The sequence below is a fragment of the Vipera berus genome, assembly GCF_964194415.1.
Source record: "Vipera berus genome assembly, chromosome: 10".
Classification (NCBI taxonomy): Eukaryota; Metazoa; Chordata; class Lepidosauria; order Squamata; family Viperidae; genus Vipera; species Vipera berus.
The window spans coordinates 15,944,034-15,971,220 of NC_138213.1; the positions used below are offsets into that span (position 1 = coordinate 15,944,034).

At 40.2% G+C, this 27,187-nt stretch overlaps 1 protein-coding gene across 3 annotated transcripts in view; it reads left to right on the forward strand.

The window, feature by feature from the left end:
* Positions 1 to 21,005, forward strand: part of NFATC3 (nuclear factor of activated T cells 3) — a 57,590-nt gene extending 36,585 nt beyond the window's left edge. Inside the window, exons 4-10 of one of the 3 annotated variants that reach the window (XM_081335710.1) lie at positions 3,388 to 3,587; positions 5,504 to 5,676; positions 6,955 to 7,095; positions 9,192 to 9,247; positions 10,810 to 10,936; positions 12,133 to 13,182; positions 20,465 to 21,005. In XM_081335710.1, coding sequence (XP_081191836.1) covers positions 3,388 to 3,587; positions 5,504 to 5,676; positions 6,955 to 7,095; positions 9,192 to 9,247; positions 10,810 to 10,936; positions 12,133 to 13,182; positions 20,465 to 20,580 — 1,863 coding nt within the window. In that variant the 3' untranslated portion in view covers positions 20,581 to 21,005. Of the gene's footprint in view, positions 1 to 3,387; positions 3,588 to 5,503; positions 5,677 to 6,954; positions 7,096 to 9,191; positions 9,248 to 10,809; positions 10,937 to 12,132; positions 13,183 to 14,070; positions 14,332 to 20,464 lie in introns of those variants that run through there. The other 2 variants (XM_081335711.1, XM_081335712.1) reach the window with 2 other exon arrangements.
* Positions 21,006 to 27,187: the final 6,182 nt, after the last annotated feature.

Consider the following 27,187-nt stretch of genomic DNA (forward strand, 5'->3'; position numbering starts at 1 on the left):
AATATTTTGGATTGCACAGTCAACATGCAACTGCCATATTTCTTTTTTTTTAAACAAAAAGTGGGAGGACATAGTCTGTTCAGAACAAAACCAGAACTTCCCCTGAACCGGGGGAAATTGTTAAATAGAAAAGTGCTTTTAAATCAGGCCAGAGAGATTTGACAGTAGCTGTGGTAAGGATCTCAGAGTCTCAGAAAAAGAAAAAAAAAACACACAAGTGGGTCCTGCTATTTCCTATCTATTGAGAAGTAAAAGTCTACATATCCTGGGATAGGTACATTAAACTTCATTCACAAGGAGCTTTCAGCTCGCTTTTCATCACTCTATCATTTCCTTAGGTTTTTGTGATTTGACAGGTTGTTTGTGGATTTTGGGGGGGTCACAACTGACCCCCAAGGAATATAACAACGTTTCTCCAATCTGAGTAATTTATGCTTGATAAATTCACTAACAGTAAATTAATTGGTTGTTTTTTCCTATTATATTTTCTTCACTGCCACCATTGTTAGGGCATATGTGAAAGGAAAGTACGGACAGACGTTCCCGAGGTGGGGAAGTTTCATTGAGAGAATGATGGAATTACAGCAAACCAGTTAAAATGAGGGAAGGAACCAAATTTATAAATATTATGGGGGAAAATAAAACACCACATCTGTTAAGTTTTGGTAGATGATGAGAATATGCCATTATACATATAATACATAGCTGCTGTATTATATTTGGGAATGGAAGATAGCTTTGTTTGTAGCAGGAAGAAAATATACACTCTAAATTCCTGAAAAGCCCATAAGCTTTTTGCTGGTTCTATTAATATATAAGACAACACGAGGTGCTGATTTGTGATGTTGGGCTTTCAGAACCATTTAGGGCAGAGCAACAGTTCTCTTTGATCTTCTAGATCCTATAGCTAGGCTGATGCTCTCTGTCTGCTCCCATTTTATTTTGAGATTTTGAGAGCCACTAGCTAACCCAGGTTATCCCAATGAGTTTTATAATTAAAGCTAATCAATGCGGGCAATTTCAATAACAGCCAGTACTGACTGTTCCATCTAGTTTAAAAAAAAAACCACAAGTCTGTTCTTTTTTTTAAAATGCACAGTTTATTGCTGTCTACAAGTGCAGAGTGTAACCTTGGTCTGCCTTTAACTATTATTACTTTTTAAAAGGGCAGGTTTTTTTTCTTATTTGGAGTTATTGGAAGTGAAGCATCTGATGCTGCGAGATATGATGGGGTGGGGGAGCTGGTATGATGGATTACAGTGAAGCGACAGCTTAGGAAGAAGGAAGCACACATTGCAGAAGGGCAGGGAGGAGACAGTTACTGTATCATCAATTATTGCAATCAAATTTCTTAATAAAAATTATACACATATTTTTTTAAAAATGAGATGACTTTGTTACAGAATGGGAAACCTCGGAAGCAAACTTGGTAGTGATCCTGGGTGCTCTTAATTGAATATTGATACTTCTCACCAAATATGAATCCGATTGAGCTGGATATGGAGGAAGGATTTTCCTTGGTAATTAAGGGCTGAAATGAATTAAATTTTTAATTAAGTGTTGCAATCCAGAGTGGGACTTTTGTTTTAACGATGGAAATTGTTTCCACGTGGGATTATACCTTGATGGTTTCGATTTTGACAGATTTAATGCATTTTTACTGCCGCTTGCATTTACATCAACAGAGTCCTTTTTTTCCTAGTGCAGTTTCCCTAAATAACATTATAACTTAAAACCATGGCTAAATTACACTAGAACAGATCAGGAAGCAGTTAATCAAAAATCTTCAAAGGACTTGGCAAGCAAAAGTCACCACGCTTCCATTTGAGGGTGAGGCAATCTGGCATCCTCCAGCTGTTTTGGATTCCACCAGTCTCATTCATCATAGCCAATGGAAACAGAATGTGAAAGTTGGTAGCTTCAAACCACTGGCGGGATACCCGTTCCTTACCCCCCCTTTTTTTTTTTACTGACACACTATACTTCCATCGTGAAAGGATCAACCCGTGACATCACCATTGCTCAGGAGATGCAATAACCGGTACCCAAACACAAGCCTGCCAATCCTCAGCCCAGCATCCTAACCACATGAGCCACTGCGTTCCCAACAGACTGCAATGGGATGGACCCAGTTCGACTTGTAGAAAGGCTGTTTCACAACAAAATCTTTTCTAGTGAAAGATAAGCCTCCTATTATAGTATTTTACTTTTTTTTTAATTAAAGAGTTTTACAAAAACAAAATTTTACAATATATCCCCAAATCCCTCCCACCCCAAACCCTCCCACTTCCCCCCCCCACTTCCCAGAGCTAAATACAGGATTATAGTTACAATAATCATATTCTAAATAAAAATTATGTATAATATACAATTAACCAAATTCATAATGTGCTTTAACTCCCCTTTAACATAACTACAAACAAAGTACCAATAACAATATCCCACTAAAATCTACTCATAAGCTAAATGGAACTTTTTAGTCCCATATTTGTTCTGAATATAATTTATCCATCTCCTCCAAACTGAAATATATCTTTCCTGTGAATGATCCTTCAGATAAGCAGAAATCTTAGACATTTCTGCAAGATTCGAAACTTTAAACACCCATTCTTCTATAGTGGGCAAACTATCCTTCTTCCCATATTGTCCCACCAGTAACCGTGCTGCTGTTATCATGTTCAACATCAAGTTAGTTTCTTTAACATCACAATCTACAACAATACCCAATAAAAACAATTGCGGAGAATATAGTATTTTACTTTTTAAAAAAAGAGTTTGTTTTAGGGCTTTAGGTAAATTATTGGAGCGTGCACATGTAGGAGTGGTACCTGAATTATATTGGGGACGGCAACTAGGATTTCTAAGGTAACTGAATAACTGAGTTGGAAGGGATGTTGGGGGGGTGTCTTCTAATCGACCCCCCCTCCCGCTTAAGCAGGAGACAAGTGACTGTCCAATCTCTTCTTAAAAACCTCCAGTGATGGAGCATCCACAACTTCTGGAGGCAAGCCATCCCACTGATGAATTGTTCTCACTGACAGGAAACATCTCTCTAATTCTAAGTTGGAGCTAGGTAAAAATCAGCACTTTGAACGAGGTAAAAATCAATAAAATTATTTTAGACAAGGAAACTATAGCATTATATAATAATAAATTATTTGAAAAGCCTAAGGACTGCCAAGTGCAGCAGAGTGGTTTGATTGTAAGATTTGCCATTTTAAAATTTTTTATTATTATTATAGGCATATGCTTGTGAACTTTTGGGGGGGGAAGCAAATATGCTACAAATATGCATCTGTATCTGAAGTCATGTCTGCAATTTTGACACCTTCACTCTGAAAAGCTGATTGTTAATTTTTAACAGTTTTTTTTTTTGTTTCTTATCAGCTGCTAGGTTACAGTGAAAAACCTGTAAATCTTCAGATGTTTATTGGGACAGCAGACGATCGTTACTTAAGGCCACATGCTTTCTATCAAGTGCACAGAATCACGGGAAAAACTGTTGCCACAGCTAGTCAAGAAATAATCCTTGCCAGCACAAAGGTTTTGGAAATTCCTCTTTTACCTGAAAACAATATGTCTGCTAGGTAAGTCTGAGGATTCTGCCAAGCAAATCAGTACGTTGTATTCCCAGATTTCTTTCTTTCTTTCTTTCTTTCTTTCTTTCTTTCTTTCTTTCTTTCTTTCTTTCTTTCTTTCTTTCTTTCTTTCTTTCTTTCTTTCTTTCTTTCTTTCTTTCTTTCTTTCTTTCTTTCTTTCTTTCTTTCTTTCTTTCTTTCATCCCATTTATATCCCGCCCTTCTCCGAAGACTCAGGGCGGCTTACAATCTAAAGCACAAATCAATGTGCTTAGCAATAGCTTTCATTCTATGTATATGCCTGCTTATTAGGGCTTTTGCCCCCCTCCAAAAAAAATTTCATAGGCTTTCATGGGTTTCAGGATATGTGATACTGATTATAACATATTGAACTGTAATCTTTATATATCAGCTTTCGAGTGCAGCTCTTTGCAACTTCTGTTTGGGATGGGGTTCTTCAGGTTGGAAGTGGACCCATGAAGAAAACAAAAATGCTTGGCTGACACCTGGAATGCAGGTGTTTCATGATGTACTACGAATAAGATTATGCAGCTTCAGGTGGCTTTGTATACTAGAGTTGCTTTATATCAGTGTAGAATATATGTACATGCCCGTGTATGCACAGTACACACACACTGACACGTTCAGAAAAACATACACAAAGATTATAAAGGAAGATCTTAGCTTTAGTTTGTGTTTGATTATTTGCAACTCTCTGAAGCAGTTCTTCATTGACCTGCAGACACATTCATAACAACTCCTTTCCTCTCTCACACACATAATATTTCCCTGTAATCCTTGAACTAATGTTGTTTCTAAAAAAAAAAGTCAGGTCTGTTCAAAATAAGGAAAAAATGTATTCTCTCTGAGGTAGTGAAGTGCTAAGATCAGCAGAGCAAGGTAGGTTAAAAAGGATTTATTCCAATATAACTTCGATGGTTTTCCAAAACACATTTGGCCGTATCATGTCTGTTCTTTCACCCTTTATTTTCGATTCCCGCTCCTCTCTTCTGCCCCTTGTCTGCACAAACATTGCTTGCTGTATTTGCAGGTGTTGTTAAGTTATGGCTTGTTTGACTGAGGACGAGGAGACTCACTTGCCTTCATTTGTAAGAAGGAGAATGTGAAATGAGAGCGTTTACGACTGCGAGCAATGCTTTTGCACATCCGATACTGACTGACCCAGGGAGGGTCAGTTTATTATACATGTTTTTTATTGAGATGTTTTTTTTTTAAAAAATGATACCTGAAAACTGGTGATCAGCTGTCGTAAGAAGCGATCCATTTTTGCTAGATGTGGTTTTCAAGAGAATTATTTTGCAAATTTCACAGATGTTCTGCGGTTAACCTCTTGTCAGTCATCTTTAGTCACAATCCTCGCAGATGAGTCCTGGAGATGTGCCTTTTCACTCTTTCTCTGTCCAGCCCTCAACATTGTGCTACGTCTGATGAGCTCTAAGACTAAAAACCAAGCAGAACTATATGTTTGCTTGTACTGCCAGCAGCTGGCTGAGGTTTTTATCCCCTACAGCTCCATGCCTGATTGCTGCAAACAAAATAAATACCTTCCCACTTGTTCTAGTTACAAAGGTACAATGTCTGGCTTGCAGTCTAACATGATAAGGAGCCCTGGTGGCGTAGTGGTGAGAATGCAGTATTGCAGGCTAACTCTGCCCACAACGTGGAGTTCGATCCTGATGGGCTCAAGGTGGACTCAGCCTTCCATCCTTCCGAGGTCGGTAAAAGGTGGAGCCGGATTGTTGGGGGGCAATATGCTGACTCTGTAAACCTCTTAGAGAGGGCTGTAAAGCACTGTATACGTCCTATTGCTAGAAATGGGTGACTTTTATGTTTTCAGATATTTAAACAAGAAAAATGCATGTTTAATGAGATAACATTTGCTCTGTGTTTTCTATTTTCTCCAGTATTGACTGTGCAGGTATCCTGAAACTCCGCAATTCAGACATAGAGCTTCGGAAGGGGGAGACGGATATTGGCAGAAAAAACACAAGAGTGAGGCTTGTATTTCGTGTCCATATCCCACAGCCTAGTGGGAAGGTCTTGTCTCTTCAAGTTGCCTCTATACCTGTTGAATGCTGTAAGTTTGCTCCTGTTTTGGCTGGTGTGGGGCAGGGAATCTTGATATCCATAAATATTTCAATCAGCCAATACTTCAGGATTTAAGTTTGTACTGCATAAGAAATATTACATCTAGGTAGCTTTTTACCTTCTTGTGCTTAGACTTTTAGAAAGCTCCCTTTACTTATTCTGATATATTCATTTGTGGATTTTGCTTCTGAGACAGATATTCATTCTCTCTCTCTCTCTCTCTCTCTCTCTCTCTCTCTCTCTCTCTCTCTCTCTCTCTCTCTCTCTCTCTCTCATTAAATAGTACTAATCATGAAATGCTTCATTTGTGGTAACTTCTTATGAGTTATTAATGTATTGTATTTAATATTTAGATGTTGCTTATATCTTAGGGCTGGTTGGAATTTGATAACTTTTATATTACTTATTTGTACACACTATCAGCAGCTTGAATTAGAAGGAAGCTTAGGGATGTATGCTGAACAGAAATGTTGGTACTATGGAACTGCTGTAGATCAAACCACTTTTCAAGATGTGAATAAATGTGTGTGTGCGCACGCGCGTAAGTCTTTCTAGAGCTTCTGAGTATATTTCAGGGACATTTTCTATAAAATTATGCTTTTATTGCACTAGTACTTATTGAGAGTTTGTAGCCCACGTCAGTAGTCAAAGTTACATATTATATTAAGTAAGTTATGACTATCAAGCAAGCCCATGTTTGAGGCCTTAGTGCTGTTGTGTAATGGGGTGAGTTCCCATCATTTGCTCCAGCTCCTGCCCAACTAGTTGTTTGAAAGGAGCAAATGTGAGCAGATAAGTAAGTACCACTTCGGTGGGCTCATTAATGGGGACGTGAAAGGAGCCCCCAAGTGGGCATCCTCTGGGCAATGGTGATGTCACAGGCTCATCCTTTCAACCCGGAAGTGCCTTGCTCCTTCCGACCCAAAAGCCATCGGTTGAAATTTCACAGTTTAAATTTAACGGAGCATCATGATTTTGAAAGAGTTTTGAAACAAATGATACAGGGATATAAAAATGCTGCAACACGTTACTTAGTGCAGACTTGTAAGGCACATTTTAGTCTCTAGGGTGTTTTGCGAATCCAGTTCATAGTGTGTGTCAAGCAATTTTGGGAAGTTTTGTGATTAAGCTACAGTTCAACTAAATATAGGAAAGCGTGTTGTACCTGTGAAATAAAAATGGCGGAGGCGGGGAGAAGAGAGAGAGAGATGATAAGAATTATATTTGCATGCTTTCTTATGCATTTTTCTCTTTCTCTTTCATGAAGCTCAGAGATCAGCTCAGGAACTTCCTCAGATAGAGAAATACAGCATCAGTAATTGCTCCGTAAATGGAGGGCATGAAATGATGGTTACAGGCTGTAACTTCCTTCCAGAATCAAAAATAATATTTCTGGAAAAGGGGCAAGGTAAGTTAACCTGTTTCAAGTAACAGAAGGAGTTTATTCCTGGGGTTGAAGGAACATACCAGAGTCTCTTAAGTTGCATTCAGTCACGTTGCCTATTTTTGTACGGCGTCCTTTTAGCCTGCAATGAAGTGGAACACCGTCTGAATTCAAAAAGGATCTCGATAGAGTTGACCCCGGTCCAAGAAAATGCAGTTCAGCCGTGAGAAATGTAGGAACCTGCATTTAGGTGCACTCCTAGTATACCCAGTTGGCATCGCTTATGGGTGCTGTCTTCCCATTGAGCCAGATCACCCCCATGCTTAAGTGTGGAGCTGACGGTTGTGTAAGTGTAAGATGAGGACTTTTCAAGATGGCTCAGATCAAACATAGGGTGAAATGTATTTGAAGTTCTCTTCTGCAGCAGTGGAGGTAGTTTTTAGTTCTCCATTGCTGCATATTTTGGGGGGGGGGATATGCAGCAATTCTTTTATCACGATTGGGGGAGGGGGTTAGTGCCAGAGCAGTCAGTAACTCCTTGCAGTTTCCATATTGTTTGCAGAGGAAATCAATCAGATCCAGATGACTTCGGATTCCAATGTTGGGGCAGATTGTAAGAATCTGCTTGCCTTGTTACTCCGGATTATTTCCAGTTTGTAGATTTCGAGACAGGACAGTGGAACAGTCAGAACTACTGTCTGTTTGTAGATTCATTTATTCTTTTTGCTTGATTAAACTGGACAGATTTAACCTCTCTTTGACTTGAAAGATTTGTACAGTTAGAACCAGTCATATACATGGAGGGAGAAGCCTTTTTCTGTTAGGCAATGGTTCCCCTCCCTTTTTATTTTTATTTTTTTTAAACTGTAAACTATGTTTCTTTCCAAGCCTTTTCTTTGGTAGGTACTTTTGTTTCTTTTAGCTTTCTTTAGCATTTTATTTTTAATCCTAACACTCAATGCCTTGAATATTCATTTAGATAGAAACATAGGATATAAATTAAATGAGCAGTGCAGATAATATACTTGTATGTACAGCAGTGTATAGCGTTACATTTTGCTCAGATTTTTCTACAGCTTCTGGTTCATTTCTGGTGACCCATGAAACAGCCCAAATCTTTCTACCTGTGATTATTCCATTTCATGGTCCTGTTTGCATATATGTTGACGATTTGGGTGCGTGCACCAGCAACTATCCTATACGTTATGTATAAATCTTCACTCACATCATCATCATTTTCCTCTCTTCTTAAAACTCCCTTTTTTATGACCCTGTAACCCCTTGATTTGGGGTGGAGCAGTGGTGGGATTTGGCCGGTTCGCACCACTTCGGCAGAATCGCTAGCTACTCTTTTTCATGGTCCTGTTTGCATATATGTTGACGATTTGGGTGCGTGCACCAGCAACTATCCTATACGTTATGTATAAATCTTCACTCACATCATCATCATTTTCCTCTCTTCTTAAAACTCCCTTTTTTATGACCCTATAACCCCTTGATTTGGGGTGGAGCAGTGGTGGGATTTGGCCGGTTCGCACCACTTCGGCAGAACCGCTAGCTAATCTTTTGTTGCCCAGGCCCAGAATGGACTTCCGGAAGTGGCATCCACACAGAGAACCGGTTGTTCACCTATTTGAATCCCACCACTGCGGTGGAGCCAGGGCAACTGGATGCAGCTGAGCATTTACTGGCCAGATGCCCTTCTTGATGCCATGCAGGGTTTGCAGCAAACAGTTTTTTCTTAGTGCCCTAGGAGAAAAATACCTGCCGCTATCCAGGCTTGAACTCTCAACCTTCTGAGTGGGAGGCGACCGTCTTCATCACTAGGCCACCACTGCTGTCCTTCCTCCCTTCTTAAAACATAACCATTCAAAACCCTCTTTATCCATAGTGCACTGCCCATTTGGGGTTAATTAGCCAAAGCTCGACTCTCTCTGGCCAGTGATCTTTGCACAAGATAGGCATTGCATGGCCAAACACTAATATATGTCTGCAACCAGTGCAGTCTTTGTTTTCAAGTGAAGGCTATTAAGAGCTGTACACTGTCTGTTGGTATATATTTAATAATCGAGTTATTTCAGAACAAACTGATGTGTGACCTGAAACATTTGTCTTTGTAGATGGACGGCCCCAATGGGAGGTGGAAGGAAAAATAATTAGAGATAGGAGTCAAGAGGTGAGATGTTTTTTAAAAAAGTACAAAATTATTTTACTGATTTCTGTAAAGATCCTGGTGGAAAATTAAACATAAACGTAGGCAGCTTTCCCCACCTCCACCCCCTTAACACTTACATCAATTGTGCAAAAACATTAGCAGAATTTGAGCCAGATTTTTAGGAAGAGAAGGCTAAAGTGGTGAATGATGTAATATTAAATAGAAAAAAAATTAACCTTCAGTCTTAGGAGACTAGAAAGGGCAAAATGATGTGCAGAAAGTAAACACTAATAGCATAGGTGTCAAGTTTCCGATATATGGGCTTTTCAAGTGACTCTGAGGCATTGTTTACCTTAAAAGTCCTTTATTAGCCTATTACACCGGCAAATGCTTGCTCGAAGGAAGCTGGAATCTGAAGTCTCCGCCCCTTGCACAATATATTAAAACAATATATTCCCCACCTTTCTAATTTTGTCATTAATCATATTCTCCAATTAATTTAAAGAATCAGTTTCCCTTCCAACCTGCCAAGGCCTTATCTTCTTAGTTAGAGATGGCCTTGAAAGGTGCAATCCTCCTCGTCCCCCCTCCCAACCTTAAACTAAATGTCTTAAAGCAATACACAAGTTTAAAGTATGAAATAGTTACTTCTTCATCTCTTGTCAAGCAAGAACATTCGATGTTAGCAGCGTTGACAATAGGAAGCGCAGGAGAGGAAGGAGGAGGAAGAATATAAATTACGTAACAAAGGCACAGCAGCTGCCAGATTTGATTCACCAACTTGGGAACCTAGAAGTAAAAAACCTTTTCCAGAAATTGAAGGGCCAACTCTGTCCCTTTTCCCCATTGGTGTCTTCAGCGTGCAGATGTTACCTTAGTAAGCTAACATTTTGGAAAATTACAATGGTTAGAATGTGCAAGTACTTAGTGAAAGCATCGTCCTGCATTTAAGACAATTGCTTTGTGAGGTCTCTTCCCTGCCTTTTGGAGTTAGAACAAACCCATAGGTGGGAGACTCCAAAATATTCCTTAGAAAAAGTTAGCTGGTAAAAAGCTGTCACCACCGAGAAGCTCTTTTTTAAAAAAAGGCCTTAGGGAATACAGCATGTACTTAAGGTAAAGGTAAAGATTCCCCCGCACATGCGTGCTAGTCGTTTCTGACTCTAGGGGCCGGTGCTCATCTCCGTTTCAAAGCCGAAGAGCCAGCGCTTGTCCAAGAACGTCTCTGTGGTCATGTGGCCGGCATGACTAGATGCCAAAGGCGCATGGAACGCTGTTACCTTCCCACCGTAGTGGTCCCTATTTTTCTACTTGCATTTTTACGTGCTTTCGAACTGCTAGGTTGGCAGAAGCTGGGACGAGTAACAGCCGCTCACTCTGCTACGCGGCACTCGGGATTTGACCCGCCAAACTGCCGACCTTCTGATTGACAAGCTCAGCGTCCTAACCCACTGAGCCACCACGTCCCTTGTACTTAGGTCAGGTCTAATGAAGATGTGGAGGCTTTATCTAGGTGATGGGGGGAAAAAACCCTTCTGAGACACACTCAGTATTTTTCTGTCCTTTTATTCATTTTCACACAGTCTGCGCTCATTCTTGAAGTTCCTCCATATCACAACAAATCAATTTCAGCGGCCGTCCACGTGCAGTTCTATGTTTGCAACGGCAAAAGGAAAAAAAGCCAGGCTCAGCGTTTTACATATACTCCAGGTACTGACTATTGGCAAAGAAATGAGTGAGAATGGGGGTTTTTTTCTTTCAAATGTCTCTGGTCCATTGCCCTGATTCTGAGATACGTTACTTATTTTACATAGAAAATTAGGTATGAATTGGAGAGAAAAAAAAATCTTAAAGAGGAATTTTGAATGCTTCTCCTGACAGCTGGAAAGTTTTAAATTTAGCATCAATTGACCTGTTCTTTTTTTTTTTAAGGCACCAGGCTAGAAAGCAGGAGACAGTGAGTTCTAGTTCTGCCTTAGGCATGCATGAAAGCTGGCTGAGTGATTTTTCACCCTGCCCAAACCACCTCAGAGAGCTGTTGCTGTACAGAAAAATAGAAGGAGGAAAAAGTATTATGCGTGTTTGCATCCTTGACCTTCTGATCGACAAGCTCAGCGTCCTAACCCACTGAGCCGCCGCGTCCCTAAATTAAGTTATTTATAAAGTCAATTAATAAAGATAGCTTAAAAATGCTAAAAAAAGTATTTCAGTTTACTTTCAAGTATCGAACTAGGACTGCAAATGAGGAAAAACACAGCTTTGCATATTAAATTCTAATTCTGAGTGAATGAACTATCGTCTGAAGGCTAGAAATAGGAAAAGCCTTCAGCTAGCATGGCGCTGAAGGCCTTTGCTGTGTTCTCCGATCCATAGTAAGCTCTGATAGCCTATGTATTGCGGTTCTCAGTTCTCTTATAAACCATGTCAGAAACTGTACATTCAGGACTGACGAACAATCGTAGATTCCAAACTGTGTTTTGAATGTACTCAAACTCAAAATTCTCAACTCCGGAATTTTGTTCTTTAATTCCTGTACCCAGTGCTTTTTTTGTAAAAGAAAAAGGTGCCGGAACTCACACATGTCATACAACCCACCTTGCCTACCCTACAAGGTTCCATCCAAAAAAAGGTGCCGGAACTCCGTTCTGAGCGTTCTATGAGAAAAAAAAGCCCTGCCTGTTACTATAATGAGAAAACCCTTATCTGTATTATCCCAGAATAAGCAAAAATATTTCATATCTTCCTTGTCAAGTATGTTGCAGTTAACTGCATTTTTCATGTATATTCACTGCCGTTCATGCACAGGCTAGTTTTGATGTGGGGGTAGAGCAACATTTTATTCAACTGAGTTCTGTTTATCATTTCATCTGTGAATTTTAGCTGATGCTTGTCTTCTTGTTATACAGTTGTATTGAAACAAGAGAACAGAGATGAAATGGATTTGACATCACTTCCATCGTTGTCCCTGACTCACTGTAAAGGACTCTCTCCTGTCCAAAGTCAGTTGCCTTCACCCGATCCAGGGCTTTCACATGATAGTTTACTTTCTACGTCCTCCAGGAACCTTGTATGTCCCATACAGCAACCATTCACACCCATGGTATCCTCAACAGTAACTCAGTTGTCGCACATGCAAGGTAGAAACATTAGTCCAGGCGAAGAACATCCTGTTCTGTCTTCAGCGGTAGCCCATCCATCTTTTCAGGTAACAGCGGCATCTGCTGTGGGGCCTTCCTATCAGTCTATGCACCCTAACGTTATGTTTAATGGACAGTCTGGTCTTCCCATGGATCCTGCCTCTTCTAGTCAAGGATACGAGGCAATTTCATTTCAGCAAGATGCACCTGTACCTCCACTGATAAACCTCAGCTGTCAGTCTCTACCACCAATCCCATATCATTCTTCAAGTTCAGGTTCAGTGTCGACTTCTGTTGCAACAGGAGGACATACTTCAGCACAGCTAGCTCAGTCGAGACACTCCTCGCCTCATTTGCAATCCATGCGATACCATTGTCCCGATCCTCAGCAAAGTCCTGTCTCTTCTGCAGTGACTCAGTCCCTTGGACATCCTTCCACACAGTTGCAGCAAATGACTTATTCTTCAAACCCAGGTAATTCCTCATCGTCATCCCCCCAATCTTCTCATTCTTTAGTCCATTCACCACGATCTGGGCCATCTTCGCCACAGTTGCAACCTATACCTTACCATCTTTCTAGCTCAGGATCTGCCTCATCTCCTCCTCCAGCCTCTGTCAGTCAGTCTGGGCAACAGTCCCCACAGGAGCGTAGCCCAGGTTTGGGAGGAATGGCTACAGCTTCATCTTTGATGCATCATAACATATGTGACACATCTCCATTTCCATCGGAAGGGTCAGCTGTTAACGTTAAGCCTGAACCAGAAGATCAAGAGTTAAATTTTCAGACAATGGGATTGCAAGACATCACCTTAGATGATGGTAAGTGATGCTATATTAGGAGAATATGGTTAAACAGCTTAGTACTTTCAGAAGCCTCATATAAGGAAGGATTATTACGGATGCCATACGTATATGTGAAGGTATCGTATTTTCCAGGCCATTGTAATATCCTGTTCCCCTTGGGAATGCAGAATACTTGAACATTATGTGACTATAGGAATGTTCTTCCCCATTTAGAATTTGGTGCACATCAGACTTGTATAAAAACATCTTTTAGAATCCTTAGATTTTGTTTATTTACAGGGTACTTTTAGTACGAAAAATATATGCAAACCCATTGTTCAAAGATATTTATCTTTTTTTTCTCTTACTCTTTCTCAGTGCCTAGCTTTCATGTCCATACATTATCATTATTGGAAAGACCATTGTTTATTTCATTGTTGGTGGAACGTCCTTATCGTTCACAATCTTTCCTAGATTTGTCCTTGCCTGAACTCACTTTGAAATGAAGAAGCTTCTTAGATGAGAAGCAAAACATCATCAAAGGAAAATCAGAAAGTCCAGTTGCCTTTAAAATAAAAGCACCTTTGGGACAACCATTCAGCTAATATCAACAAAATAGCAAGAGTTTCAGAGAGAGCAACCCCGCATATATTCATTCAGTGCCCAATCAGTGTATGAATATTGGGTGATTTGGTCTGTTTGTCCATTACATCCATTCTCAATCATTTTTGAATGAGCATGTCTTATTTGTGTCTCTGTGTGTGAAGAATACAGATATGAAGATTGAGAAAGATTGGGCCAAGGACATCCATCTATGATGCTTTATTCATTAGTTGTCAGATAACATTTCCCTGTGGCTATTTAGGAGCATCTTAAAGTTGCCAAATTTGAGGAACATTGGTAACTTTTAAGTGTTTTTGACAGGTGGTGCATGTGTGTCTGTGCCGTTGTTCCTTCTTTGGGACCTGGTGACCCAGTGCTTCCAGTGATGATCTGGTGATTGGCTGGAATGGTTGAAATCCTTGTTAACCGTGCCCGATTATTTCTCCAAAGACGTAATTCCCTAGGGAAAAGTCTCATTCCAAAGCTAGTTTAAAGTGCTGTATCTGCCTCACTAACAAATATGTCATCCTGTTTAACCATTGGTAAGCTTTCTGCTTCTGGTCATAGGCCATGGTTAGAAACCCTAGTATGGGGGGTTTTATCCTCACAGGGCAAGGCAAAAATCAAAACAGTTTAACTCATTGTGGCTTACAGTATTACGATGGGAATGAGAAGAGATGTCAAAGGTCCTTCAGTCCAGCTCCTGCACAGTACAAGAAGGATACGGCTGTCATATGACACATTCATAGCCTCTGGGTAACAAACTGATTAAAATCTCCCATTGCCATCATGGCTTGGTTAAATACTCCAGTTAAATCCTTTGTTTCAAAAAAAGAAAAAAATAGAAAGGATCATCTGTGTTTTTTGATTTGTACGTGATTGTACTTTCATCGTTTTTAATGTTTTCCTCCCAACTTTCCTAGATTTCTTTTTTATCAGATTTCTGGGTGTAAATATGTGCATTTTATATCTATCTATCTATCTATCTATCTATCTATCTATCTATCTATCTATCTATCTATCTATCTATCTATCTATCTATCTATCTATCTATCTATCTATCTATCTATCCAGTGCTTTTTTTGCAAAAGAAAAAGGTGCCAGAACTCACACATGTCATACAACCCACCTTGCCTACCCTACAAGGTTCCATCTAAAAAAGGTGCTGGAACTCCGTTCTGAGCGTTCTATGACAAAAAAAGCCATCTATCTATCTATCTATCTATCTATCTATCTATCTATCTATCTATCTATCTATCTATCTATCTCTATCTATCTATCTATCTATCTATCTATCTATCTATCTATCTATCTATCTATCTATCTATCTATCTATCTATCTATCTATCTCTATCTATCATCTATCTGTCTGTCTGTCTGTCTGTCTGTCTATCTATCTATCTATCTATCTATCTATCTATCTATCTATCTATCTATCTATCTATCTATCTATGCTCCCCTTCTTTCCGTATTTAGGGGGAAATTGCATCACACACACATTTTTTTAAAAAAAAATAAACCATCCAGTTTTGAGAGATCCTCCTCCAGCTTTAGCGATAGCCATCTGATTATATTTTCTTCTCAAAATAAGACTCTCTGTCTGTCTGCTACTTATTCGTGTCGTGTTGCTATATATTTACAGTGCCATTTAAGTTTCCCTGCTATATTTATTAGCAAGATACTCGAGTCCAAAACCACAGCTCTGCTTTCTCCTTTCTCCTAATTGGTTGAGAACAGCAAGCTGGAATAGCTCTTGGTTTGTCTTTCTCCCCGGCAAGGTCATACTTACCAGACTTTTGCCAAACATGTTTTTCTGGATTTGTGAGACACACTCCAGCATTTTTTTTTTAAAAAAAGCTCTCCAGTTTGGCAGCAGAGGTCGTAGTTCAAATGTTTCCTGAGATAGCTAGTTCATTTCTAGTGGGGGAAACTATTTATAAGCCCTGTTTCTCTTTGGGATTTAAAAATGTACATAATTTATAAAGACCGAAGTGGAGGCATGACTAAGAAGGCACAGCGCTTGCAAGCATGCCTTTGGTGAAAGTGGACAGTTAAAAATGCAGCTAAGGTTTTATCTTCACACGGTTAGTTTTATAACGCTTGCTTTTTTTCTTTTCTTTTTTTCATTCTTATTGCAAGAGAAAACTGAAGTCATGCCTATGTGTGTGTGTTTTTTTTTTTAAAAAAAAACCTGCCTGAAATCAATCCGGTTGAATATTTTGCAGTAAACAGCGTGTTGTATAATATAATAACATTGATCCAAATTCAGATTAGCAGCAGCCTGTCAGAGTTGGGTTGCAACTCCATAGGGATAGGAGTTGTGAAGAGAGAGAAAGAAAGAAAGAAAGAAAGAAAGAAAGAAAGAAAGAAAGAAAGAAAGAAAGAAAGAAAGAAAGAAAGAAAGAAATCGGTATCAGATGGAGACATCAACGTGTCATAAATCCCAAACAAAGACACATAATCCCAGAAGAATATATCATGTAATCAGTTATGTACAGTGGAAAGCTCATCACTGTTACCAAACTCTGCCAAGAACACATTAACACCTCAAGTGTTTGTGTGTGGAAATAGAATAAATTTCAGGGCAGCATAGCATACAAGTAGAATTCGGGAATCCCACCGAATAGATTAGCTCTGCATGTTTCTGGGCTCTTTGGACATATTTTTTTTTCTTAAAAGACTTTTTTTTCCGAGCGGAAGACGTTTTAACCCTACACTACTTCCTATCTTTGCATTGTGTGGTTAGTTTTCTGTATGGACAAGCCTTTGTTGAGCGAGTTCAATTTTGGAATACAACCAGCATTAGCACTTAGACTTATATACTGCTTCATAGTGCTTTACAGCCCCTCTCTAAGCAGTGTACACAGCCTATTGCCCCCAACCATCCGGGTCCTCATTTTACCAACCTCAGAAAGATGGAAGGCTGAGTCAACCTTGAGCCGGTCAGGATCGAACTCTTGGCAGTCAGCAGAATTAGCCTGCAATACTGCATTCTAACCACTGCGTATCATGGATGGATGGATGGAAGGGAAGGAAGGGCAATAGCAATTGCACGTAGACTTATATACCGCTTCACAGTGCTTTACAGCTATCTCTAGGCAGTTTACAGAGTCAACCTGTTGCACCCCAACAATCTGGGTCCTCATTCTACCGACCTCGGAAGGATGGAAAGACGACTCAACCTTGAGCCAGTCAGGATCGAACTGCTGGCAGTTGGCAGAATTAGCCTGAAATGCTGCTTTCAATTCTGAATGCTCACTTTAGAGCAGTATGTTAGCAAAGTGAAACTCAATTTTTTTGACATGTCACTTGGAGCACTTTTGTCAGGGCGTACTTGAAGACAGTACCATTTCTCTTTGGGATTAATGCCTAAATTGCAGGTCTCCCTTAATTGTTGCATGCCAGCAAAGAGCTGTTCCTGTTCCAACGAGCTGGGTGCTAGCCCAGGTAGCCAGTGACATCATTCCAATATTGGAATTCAATTTCTTACAGGTTGAAGACAGATTTGTTTGGCAGCTGGCACAAAGAAGGTGGGGGGTGGGGGGGCATCTGAAGGCAGGACAAGAAACGATGGATGGAAACAAATCAAGGAGAGAAGCAACCTAGAACTAAGGAGAAACTTCCTGACGGTTAGAACAATTAACCAGTGGAACGGCTTGACTCCAGTAGTTGTGAATGCTCTAACACACCGGAGGTTTTCAAGAGACTGGACAGCAGTTTGTCTGAAACAGTATAGGATTTCCTGCAGAAGCAGGGGGTTGGACTGGAAGACCTTCAAGGTCCCTTCCAACTCTGTTGTTCTGTAAAAGTCTACTTTAGAAGGCAAAGCAGATCGTTCCAAATTTTATTTATTTATTTATTTATTTTATTATATTTATATACCGCCCTTTCCCGAAGGACTCAGGGCGGTTTACAGGGTGATTAAAATGAAAAATACAAAAGTTAAAAACAATTAAAAAATTATATCAATCCCTGAACAAATAAAAACCCCAGTGAAAATTAAAATTAAAATTCTCAGCCCGGGCCAGAGAGCTCGAAGAGCCAGGTCTTCAGGTCCCGGCGGAATGAACAGAGGTCGGGGGCAGTCCTAAGCTCCACGGGCAGCTGGTTCCAAAGGGCAGGCGCACCCACAGAGAAGGCCCTCCCCCTGGGTGTTATCCGCCGGCAATCTTTTACCGGCGGCACCCTGAGAAGACCCTCCCTGTGCGAGCGCACTGGACGAAGGGAGCTTGATGCCGGCAGCTTTGTCAAATTGTCAAATTGTCACTTGGCGCCTGTTCCACTTAAAACTATACTGCCTCCTGATTTCCAACAGTGGAGCAGTGGGCTAATGCCTCCTTAAGTAACACCAGCTGCCTGCAATTAGTGCAGGTTCGAGTCCCACCAGGCTCAAGGTTGACTCAGCCTTCCATCCTTCCGAGGTAGGTAAAATGAGGACCCAGATTGTTGGGGGCAATAAGCTGACTTTGTAATAATGCCGCTTGGGGTGTGTGTGAAAGCCCTAATAAGCAGGCATATACATAGAATGAAGGCTACTGCTAAGCTTGTAAGCCGCCCTGAGTCTTCGGAGAAGGGCGGGATATAAATGGAATTTTTAAAAAAAGTGGGCATCTGGTAATTAAGTAGCCTATCAATTTAGGTTCTCAAAATATACATAAGCCAGATTCCTATTTTATTTGTCGTCTACAAAACGTCATTGTGCAAAAAGCCTAAAATCGATGGCTTGCATTTTTTTTAAACAAGACCCGTTTTAAAAAACTGTTAAAAGATATCTCAGTGACATTTCCTGAGTGATGTTCTACAATTATTATGGTCTGTACTATGCTTTTTAGTAAATGCCGCCCCTTTTCTTAGACCAGAAATAAGTTGATTGTAGAAGCTACTGCTTGGTGTATGCAGATAGTTTATGTAATTGCATTACTGAAATCACTGTGAGCCTTGATTTGAAAAACACAGGTCCCATCTTGAAGCAAAATACACAGTTGAGCCCAAAAAGCAATTAATGTATGTATGGAGATATTTTTGAGCATCTGGACTGAAATCTTAATATGCTTTTCAGGAAGATTTAAAAAATGGTGGCACTAGACTATAAATACGCAGCTTGTAGTCCAGGAAAATATATATATATAAGATGAGAAAGTGTGTTTCTACTAAATCCTGAGCTTGGCAAATAGAAATCTGACCTGTTTACAATCATAAAACTGTCAGTCCTTTGAAGCCTTCTGAAGAACAAATGCTTCCTCCTAGGTGTTGCCAAGTGTTTGGGATCAGTGACAAATAAGCAGAGACAGAACAGTGTTCAGGGGTGGGGAATGTAATCTTATGTGCCGCATAGCTTAGCCCAGGGGTAGGCAACCTCGGCTCTTTTATGACTCATGGACTTCAACTCCCCGAATTCCTGAGTCAGCTATGCTATGCTGACTCAGGAATTCTGGGAGTTGAAGTCCATGAGTCATAAAAGAGCTGAGGTTGCGTACCCCTGGCTTAGCCCATCAGTCTTGTCCACGTCTATTTTGAGGGATGTTCCCAGAATGCCTCACTGTTGGCCCTCTGCATCTGATGGCCAAGGGGCATGGCAGCCGGAGAGGGAGTTGGGACCTCTTGAGACAGCTCATTTGCATCCTTATTTTACAAACAATGAACAGTGATGATAAGCTTTCAAAAAGAAAGGTAGCAAATGCAATACTCAATTTTGGCTGCCTGAAACGCTCGTGGAAAAAACGGCTGTTCGTTTTCAGCCAACTAGGCTATATTGTGAAAAAGGAGGAGAGAAGGGGGAGATGAACAACAGATGACATTTCTCCAACCTGAAACAGCCATGCTTCTTGTTTCTTAGTTAATACTTTGGACTTCTGTTCGTATCCCTAAATAGGTTCGGATACTGGCTTTTAAAGAATGGCAGTGAAAGAGGAAACTTTACCTAACTCTAGAGGTTTTGTGATTAAGTTCAAGTTTTGCTCTTCTGAATTCACAGCATCTTCTCAACGACCCAAACATTTTAAAATGTTTTGCATGGACTCTTCCTTCTTTGATTTGAAGATCCAGTGTAACTTCTAACTGTTATGAAATGACAGGATGTAACTCGAAGACGACTTGTTTAAGCCATAAAGTCCAGTCTTACCTGGGGTAGATCTCAACCTTAGCACCTTCCAAATGCCCTCTTCCAGAAGTTTTTACTTCTCTGTGGAAGCTGAGTGGGGTAATCTGTATGTATGCATGGAGAAGATCTTGTTATGGAGTCTCTTACGATGGAACTTCTTAGGAATGAGAAGACCTTTCAGACCGATCTTTCAGAATGGCCATTTTCGAGCAGGCTGTCTTGAAGTAGGATCTGAGCCACCCAGGGCTTTAAAAGTGACGATTGCCCCCTGAATTTGTAGCCTGAAGCCAACTGGCAGCTGATGTAGCTCCAGGAATAGAGATGCTGCTACAGGGACCGACCCAGTTGTGCCCATCACTCCCTGGGTTGCTGCATTGCATTTATTTGTTTATTCAATGTATATGCCGCGTGGTGAATCAATTTAAGCTTTCAGATAATCTTCAAGGACAGATCCATGAAAAGCGAATTGCAGTAGGTGTGTCAACCTGTTTGGAAGTAACCAGCTCTGCGGGTGTGTGTGTGTGTGTGTGTGTGTCAAAACATGCATTAGTCTGAAACTGATGTTTATGGAAGACATAAAAACATACTGATCCTTCTCTCCTCTTTCTGATGTAGTGACAGAAATCATCGGAAGAGACATGCCGCAGATCTCTGCGTCTCGTGGAGCAGGAGCTGCCGTCTTGCGGAAACCTGGAGAAAACCAGGAAGCCTTGCACTTTTCCTCTGAATAATGCTATGTCCCTTTTTAGATTTACTGTGCTTCCGATTATGTGGCCTTGATGATCCTGGACACTGGATCCCTGCAGAGCTGTTCTGGGAGAGCGTGAAAGAGAGTGGTAACAGGAAACAGGTTGAGTTCTAGATTTTTAGGATGCTGTAAAAAAAAAAATACTTTATAAAAATGGACACCAAGAAGTGACCCCAGATACTCTTAACTTTGAGTAAAATACCAATGAGCTTTGCTTGTCTTGTGCATTTAACATAATTCTTTTATATTAAGTGCTTAATTGTATGAAGAAAGGTAGTTTTGCTCTCAATATGCAGAGTTACTGAATGTGGGTAATTTTTTTTTAAAAAAACACCATCTTTGTATGCTGCTTTTCTTTAGGAGAGATACTAAGATTGTAATAAAAATTTGTATACCTTTTGGACAGTCTTTTTGAAGAGCCTTGAGGCATATGTGGTTTTAAAAAAGTTTTTTTAAATAATAATAATAATAATAATAATAATAATAATAATATAATAATTCTGTCTTTCGGAGGCACAGAAGTATCTATCATCTGAAGCCAATGCCTTTGGAAGTCTTACGTAGGAATAATGATGATCATTTTCTTTGGAGCTTTAGGAAGCAAAGCCAAATACAGATCTGTGTTCTTGAGACACTGAAAAATGTTGGTAGGCTGCAAAGAGACCATTCCGTCGTGGAAAGATTGGGATAGAAATGACATTCCAAAACCTGACTTTTATACCTTCCTACCTTTGCTAGCACAGACCTGTTCTAACAGAAGCACTTGTTCAATGCTATTTATAATACGTGCTCGTTTTTAATGAAGCCATTACACAGTTTTGGGCTATGTCAAAAGGCAGTGTTCCACATGGAGTCCTTTTGATCAGATTTGTTTAAACTGTTAAACTGCTGTTCTTGAGATTCCTCAGGTAGAGAACTTCACATGATCTATTCTACTTCCCCCCCCCTGTCTTAAAATGTATGTTGGCATTTATATGGGCTTCTTAAAATCTTTTCTTAACGGTTTAGCGATCCTACTGTTTTTCATCCTCTAAAAAAAATAATAATCATGTAGCTAGGCCTTCTTACGTTAAGATACGTACTTCACAGTGCAGCTTGCTGAACAGGGACATCATGTCTGCATTGTGACCACTGAGGGTGAAGCTGCCTGTGACCACCTATACATGTTAGGTTAATATTTCCCACCACGGTGTGATTTATAGAGCGGGGTGGTGGTGGTTTCCATCTCTGATTTGAAACACGAGAGATACAAAGCCCAACCGTGGCCGATGAGAATTTCTACTAAATAGTTAATTCCTCTGTAAAATGAAAATCAAGATGTTTTGAGTTTAGGTAAGCAAATGGGTCACGAGGCTGCAAAGTGAAAAGACAATTAAAAGGATTTTTGAGAACCATAAGGGTTAAGATAGTTGGTGTACGGTTTTCTGTCATTGTTTAGCTAATTTTTATAGCTACCTAAGTCTTAACTGATAGGAAGAAGATAGGTTTTGTAGCGGCACGCTGCTTGCAACAGGCTGGTAAAGGGTTGAAGTCTCTTGTCTTCATACAGCAAGCATCTTGACTTTGAAGCAGTCTCCACTTTTTTATGAAAAGGAACATGGGCAACTCAAAACCACAATTTGGTTATTAAGAGGGCTGCTTAACTGTAATTATCGGCAGGCCACATTTACTGCTTAGTCTGCAACTAGCCCCACTATCTCAGGAAGAAGTAAAATAAAGCAGATTCAGATGTCTTTGCACAGTTCAGGAGACACCTGCCTTGAGTGCTAAAATAGTTTGTATTAAAAAAAAATTCCTGGAACTGTTTATCTGTTGTTGTTTTTTTAATCATAGAGTTTTGACTCTTTAAAATACAACGGTGATGTCATTAGAAGAGAATATTTGTAGCTCAGGGTTGAAATGTGGCCTCCCTTAGATTGGTTGTTTTGATGCCGACGTTTCATTACCAACTAGGTAACATCATCATCCACTGGTGAGGTTACCTAGTTTGGTAATGAAACATCTGCAAGAAAACAAACAAGGTCAGAGAGCACTAAGCACCCCACTAAGATGGTGGCTGAAACAAATGTTTGTTTGTTTTTTTTAAAAAAATGATCAGCTTTTAAGATGTCAAGAAAGATTACTTCTTTCTAGTTGTTGTCTTGAGTGTTGGATCAAGTGGGCATGCCATCTGGGTGACTCCTAAGTTGGTGCAGCATCCTCTTCCCTTCCCTGCCCATCCCCACCACGGTGGATCTCTTTATCTTCATTTCAGAGATCCTATAAGATCCAAAACGACAATCCTTTTGATTGTCCCACAGCAGTCAAAATGGCCACGCGTAAGCGTTCGAAACCAAACAGTGGTCATCTCAAGCAGAAGTAAATTCATCTTCTATTTAATGAATGCAACTCGTGGCATGCAGAGTAAATTGTGGCTAGTTGCATACCAGAGGACTTCATTCCCTTTTCAGGAGTCCTAAGACTTTCAGGGTCTTCTCTGTGCTACCACCTCTTTTACCGGTTTCAGCCCTTAAAATGTGTCAAGCTCTCCAGCTTTGGCCAGGTGAGGAACCAAGACTTACAAGGAACTCTCCTTTATTTGCTGGAGGGTATCCTACTGATCTTGAAAGCCTGACGGAGCTTTCAAGGTGGATCAAGGTGGAATTAAAGAGTTTCTTTCTCAGCCCCTCTTTCCCCCCCCCCACAAGGTTACGTTGAGATTTACTTAACAATTCTTGCATTCCTTTTTTTCAAGGTTATCTCCGTTCTCTCATACAGAGTGGGTCAGATGTGAAGTTTCAGAGTTGTGAAGTTTCAGAGTTGTATTGGGCTCTGGGACGATTGATTGGTATCGCCTCTTCTCCCTTAAAGTTCTCCCGCCTAGTGTGAATTTGTATTGGTACCTAAAAATGTGGGCACCCAAACAGTCCTGACTTACTATGCACTAAGTGAGCAATCCTCCTGGCACTGCAGTGTGAGCGCCTCTCCCCTGGTTGGCGAGATGCTGAAGGAGATGGAGAGTTTGCAGCAAAGGGACTAGTGGATTGTCTTCAACCTTCTGTTGCCTTGAAATACCTGATGCCTGTAGACATAGAAATGCTTTCCTATTTAAAGCAAAGCTATAGAAGTTGAGTACTATAATGGTGGGTTTTTTTGCCTTTGTAAAAGCTTCAATACAAGGGTCTTAATATATATACTTTTTAGCTTGTGTGATGCTTTAGGTAAGACTGTTAACCTTGTGTAATGTAATAGAGATAAAAGCACATGATCTCCGTTAGACTATGCAATTTACAATTTTCTGCCTGTGACTGGCATCTATGTTGCTGGCCTCTCCAAATTTACAATTGCTTTCGATGCTGGCGTCCGATTTTTTTTAAAAAAAAAAAGTTATGGAAAGCGTTCAAATGATAGTTTTCATAGCAAAAAAGTGGAGGCTTTTGTAACACAAAGGAGGTGAGATATATATGTTGCCCGTTTTGAAATTTGTTTTGGTTTAACCAAAGTTTGATCACAATTTGGCGCTCCTTCTAATAAATGCTTCATTAGAAAATGGAATTGCCATCCATTGTAAACCAAAGAATAAAAGAGAAAACAATTGCTTGGATGCAAACGAATCTTGGGAAAAAAAGCTCTATTTTTGATACATAGAATGAATGTCATTCCTTGAGGTTTGGAGATTGTTCAAATTGAAATTTTCTATTTAACAGTTTGGGACAATAATGATTTAAAACTAAAGGTTACATTCTAGATGTTTACAGAGCCTTGTATTGTAATTTCATGTACATTTGTGTATTAAACCTTTTGTAAGTTATGATTGCAGTGCTACATGCAGAAGTACAAAGGGAAAAGCATTATAGGCTCTTGAATCATAGTGTTGAAATAAAAAAGAAAATGCATATTAGAGTCTGTGTCTTTATTTATCTGTACTCATTAGTTCGGAAGAGTGAGGAGAGGAGAGTAAAACTATTAGCTCTACAGTAGTCATACCATTTTTAGCAGACCTAAGTTGCTACAAGACTTTGTCTTCCTTTAATATTTCTTCATGATTGATTGTATGTGGGCTAGTAGGAGACTTTAACTTTCATTGCAAAAGTTTAAAAAAAAAAAAAGGATTTGCTCTACAATTGTCTATTTTGCAAGAATCCATACATTTGACCAAAATGCACGTATTCTTCATTCAGAACGTTGTGGGTTATGTCTCTGGCACTTTTTTGTTTCAGAAAGATCGATGTAATCAGGTGTTATAAAATTCCTATTCTCAGAACAGGCAAGATGGGCAGTAATTTTTTTTGTAATCAGCGAAGTAGAAAAAACAGCGAGTGGTGAGATCTTTTGCCTGCTATGGTATTTATCTTCTAAATACTGGATTTATACATTTTAGCTCTACAACCATGAGTTAATTTTAGCCCCTCCCCCCCTTGAAATCAGTTTCTGAGTCCCCTTTTAAGTTTATTCTGTGTGGACATCAGATATTTGCAGAACCTGTTTAATAACATCGCTTTTAGTAACCAGAACATTTCTTTTTCTGAAGAGGAATTTAAAAAATTTAACGTAGCCAATTGGGGGTTTGCTTTCCGATATTACTGAAGCCTCACTATTGGCCTCTAATAGTTGGGTTATGCTAGACCAGGGCTAGGCAACCTCGGCTCTTTTATGACTCGTGGACTTCAATTCCCAGAATTCCTGAGCCAGCATGGCTGGCTCAGGAATTCTGGGAATTGAAGTCCACGAGTCATAAAAGAGCCGAGGTTGCCTAGCCCTGTGCGAGACTCTGTAGTTGATTCACTTTTAAGAGAATGTACTGGTTTATATGTGACTACTGCTTTGTTCATAGAGATTTTCTTTTTCATGGATCTTGTGATCCTCTCTCTAATTCCAATGAGGTATGTCATCTTCTTATCTTTCTTGCCTTGTCATCTTTCCTATTGGTATCTTAGGATTTATTACTTGTCTCTTATGATTATGATTGTATCTTAGGATTTATAATCTATGACTTGATCACTTTGTTTGTCCGTACACTTGAGAGTTTATGCCCCAGAAACAAATTTATTTATTATTATTAATTCCTTGTGTGTCCAGTCACACTTGGCCAATAAAGAATTCTGTGTGTGTGTTTTTTAAAAAAAGCTAATGGAGGGAGGGCACGTAACAGCCCACTCCTGTGGATTTTGATTCTGGAATATCCCATAGCAATCAATAAGATTTGCAGGCACGCTGGCTGAGGAATTCTCGGAGCTGAAGTCCACAGGTTATAAAAGGGCCAGGTTTGAAGACCCCTGCCCCACCTTTGTGCTCTGCTCTTTCTGCTGGCCTCCCATTCCATTCCTAACCAGAGCTGACCCTGCTTAGCTTTTTGAGATCAGCTAGGTTGCCGCTGCTGGGTGTGACAGTTGAAAAGACAGTCATCTTAAAATAGAAAGGGGTTTTAAAAAAAGATTTGCTTAAAAAAAATAGAACAGAAGGGAAGCGGCTTATTTTAGCAGCTGCAAGCAGCTGCGTTATTTAGGTCAGTGGCAACTGTCAGACAGATCCCACCGTTCTTAAAAATTCCAGGGAATTCACTCCTTGTCTGTTATGGAATTCCTCGACAGATTGTGGAGAGTTGTGGGATTCAGAGCAACCTTGCCTGAACGATGTGGAAATGAGACAGACAGCCGGAAGGCTGTCACCACATCTGCCCATCTTCCCATTTGTGAGCAAAAGAAAAGTAGGAACTTGCTTTTGGATAGTTTATCCAGCAGATTCATTTCCTCCTGCTCCTTGGTTGAAGGATTTTAAATCTTCCATCCATTCATAGATGCGGCTTCCCAAAGAGTCATAGCAAAGGTAAAACACCCTGCTAACTGTGGTTGATCTCAAAACAGCTGTTCAGACTTGGTCAGCCTGGGGAGGAGGTAAGCTAGGTTGGCAGGCTGGGAAAAATCTCTTGGAAGTCAATCTTTTCCGCCATGTGGTGCAGAAAGCTGTGTGAAAACCCAGGCTTCAAGAGATGCTTTTTCATTTCAAAGCAGGGGTGTCTAGCCTTGACAACTTTTAAGGTGTGTGGACTTCAGCTCCCAGAATTCCCCAGCCAACGCTGGCAGGGGAATTTTGGGAGATGAAATCCACACATCTTAAAAGTTGCCAAGATTGAGAAACACGCTTTTAAATCCACGGGAGTTAAACAAACAACCATGCTAGCTTGCCCATGCCAAGGCTCCAAAGATGATTGAGTGAGCTGAACTGTAGGAAGTCATTGCAAATCCATCGCTTCAACCTGTCTACCAGAATCCTGTAGAGATCTGTTCTACTTAGGTTAGATCAGACCAGTATTTCTGAGATCCAGTATGAAGGAGACATCTAATGGTGGATGTGGGCACTGCTGAGGTCTGCCTACTGCTTTTTTTGCATTAAGATTTGCCTGGCAAATAGATGCATGTTCTTTGGTCTAGAATGATAGTAGCTAGAATTGCTTCACAGCGCATGGTGGGAACTGGGTGCCTTCAGATTCTTGCGTTTTCCAATGGGCTAAGGCAGGACTCTGTTCAAATAGAAGATGCCATCAGCTAGTGGTCTGTTGGTAGAACAGATGGTCCTCAAGCAACAGTAGCTTGTATCTGTTGTGTAGTAGA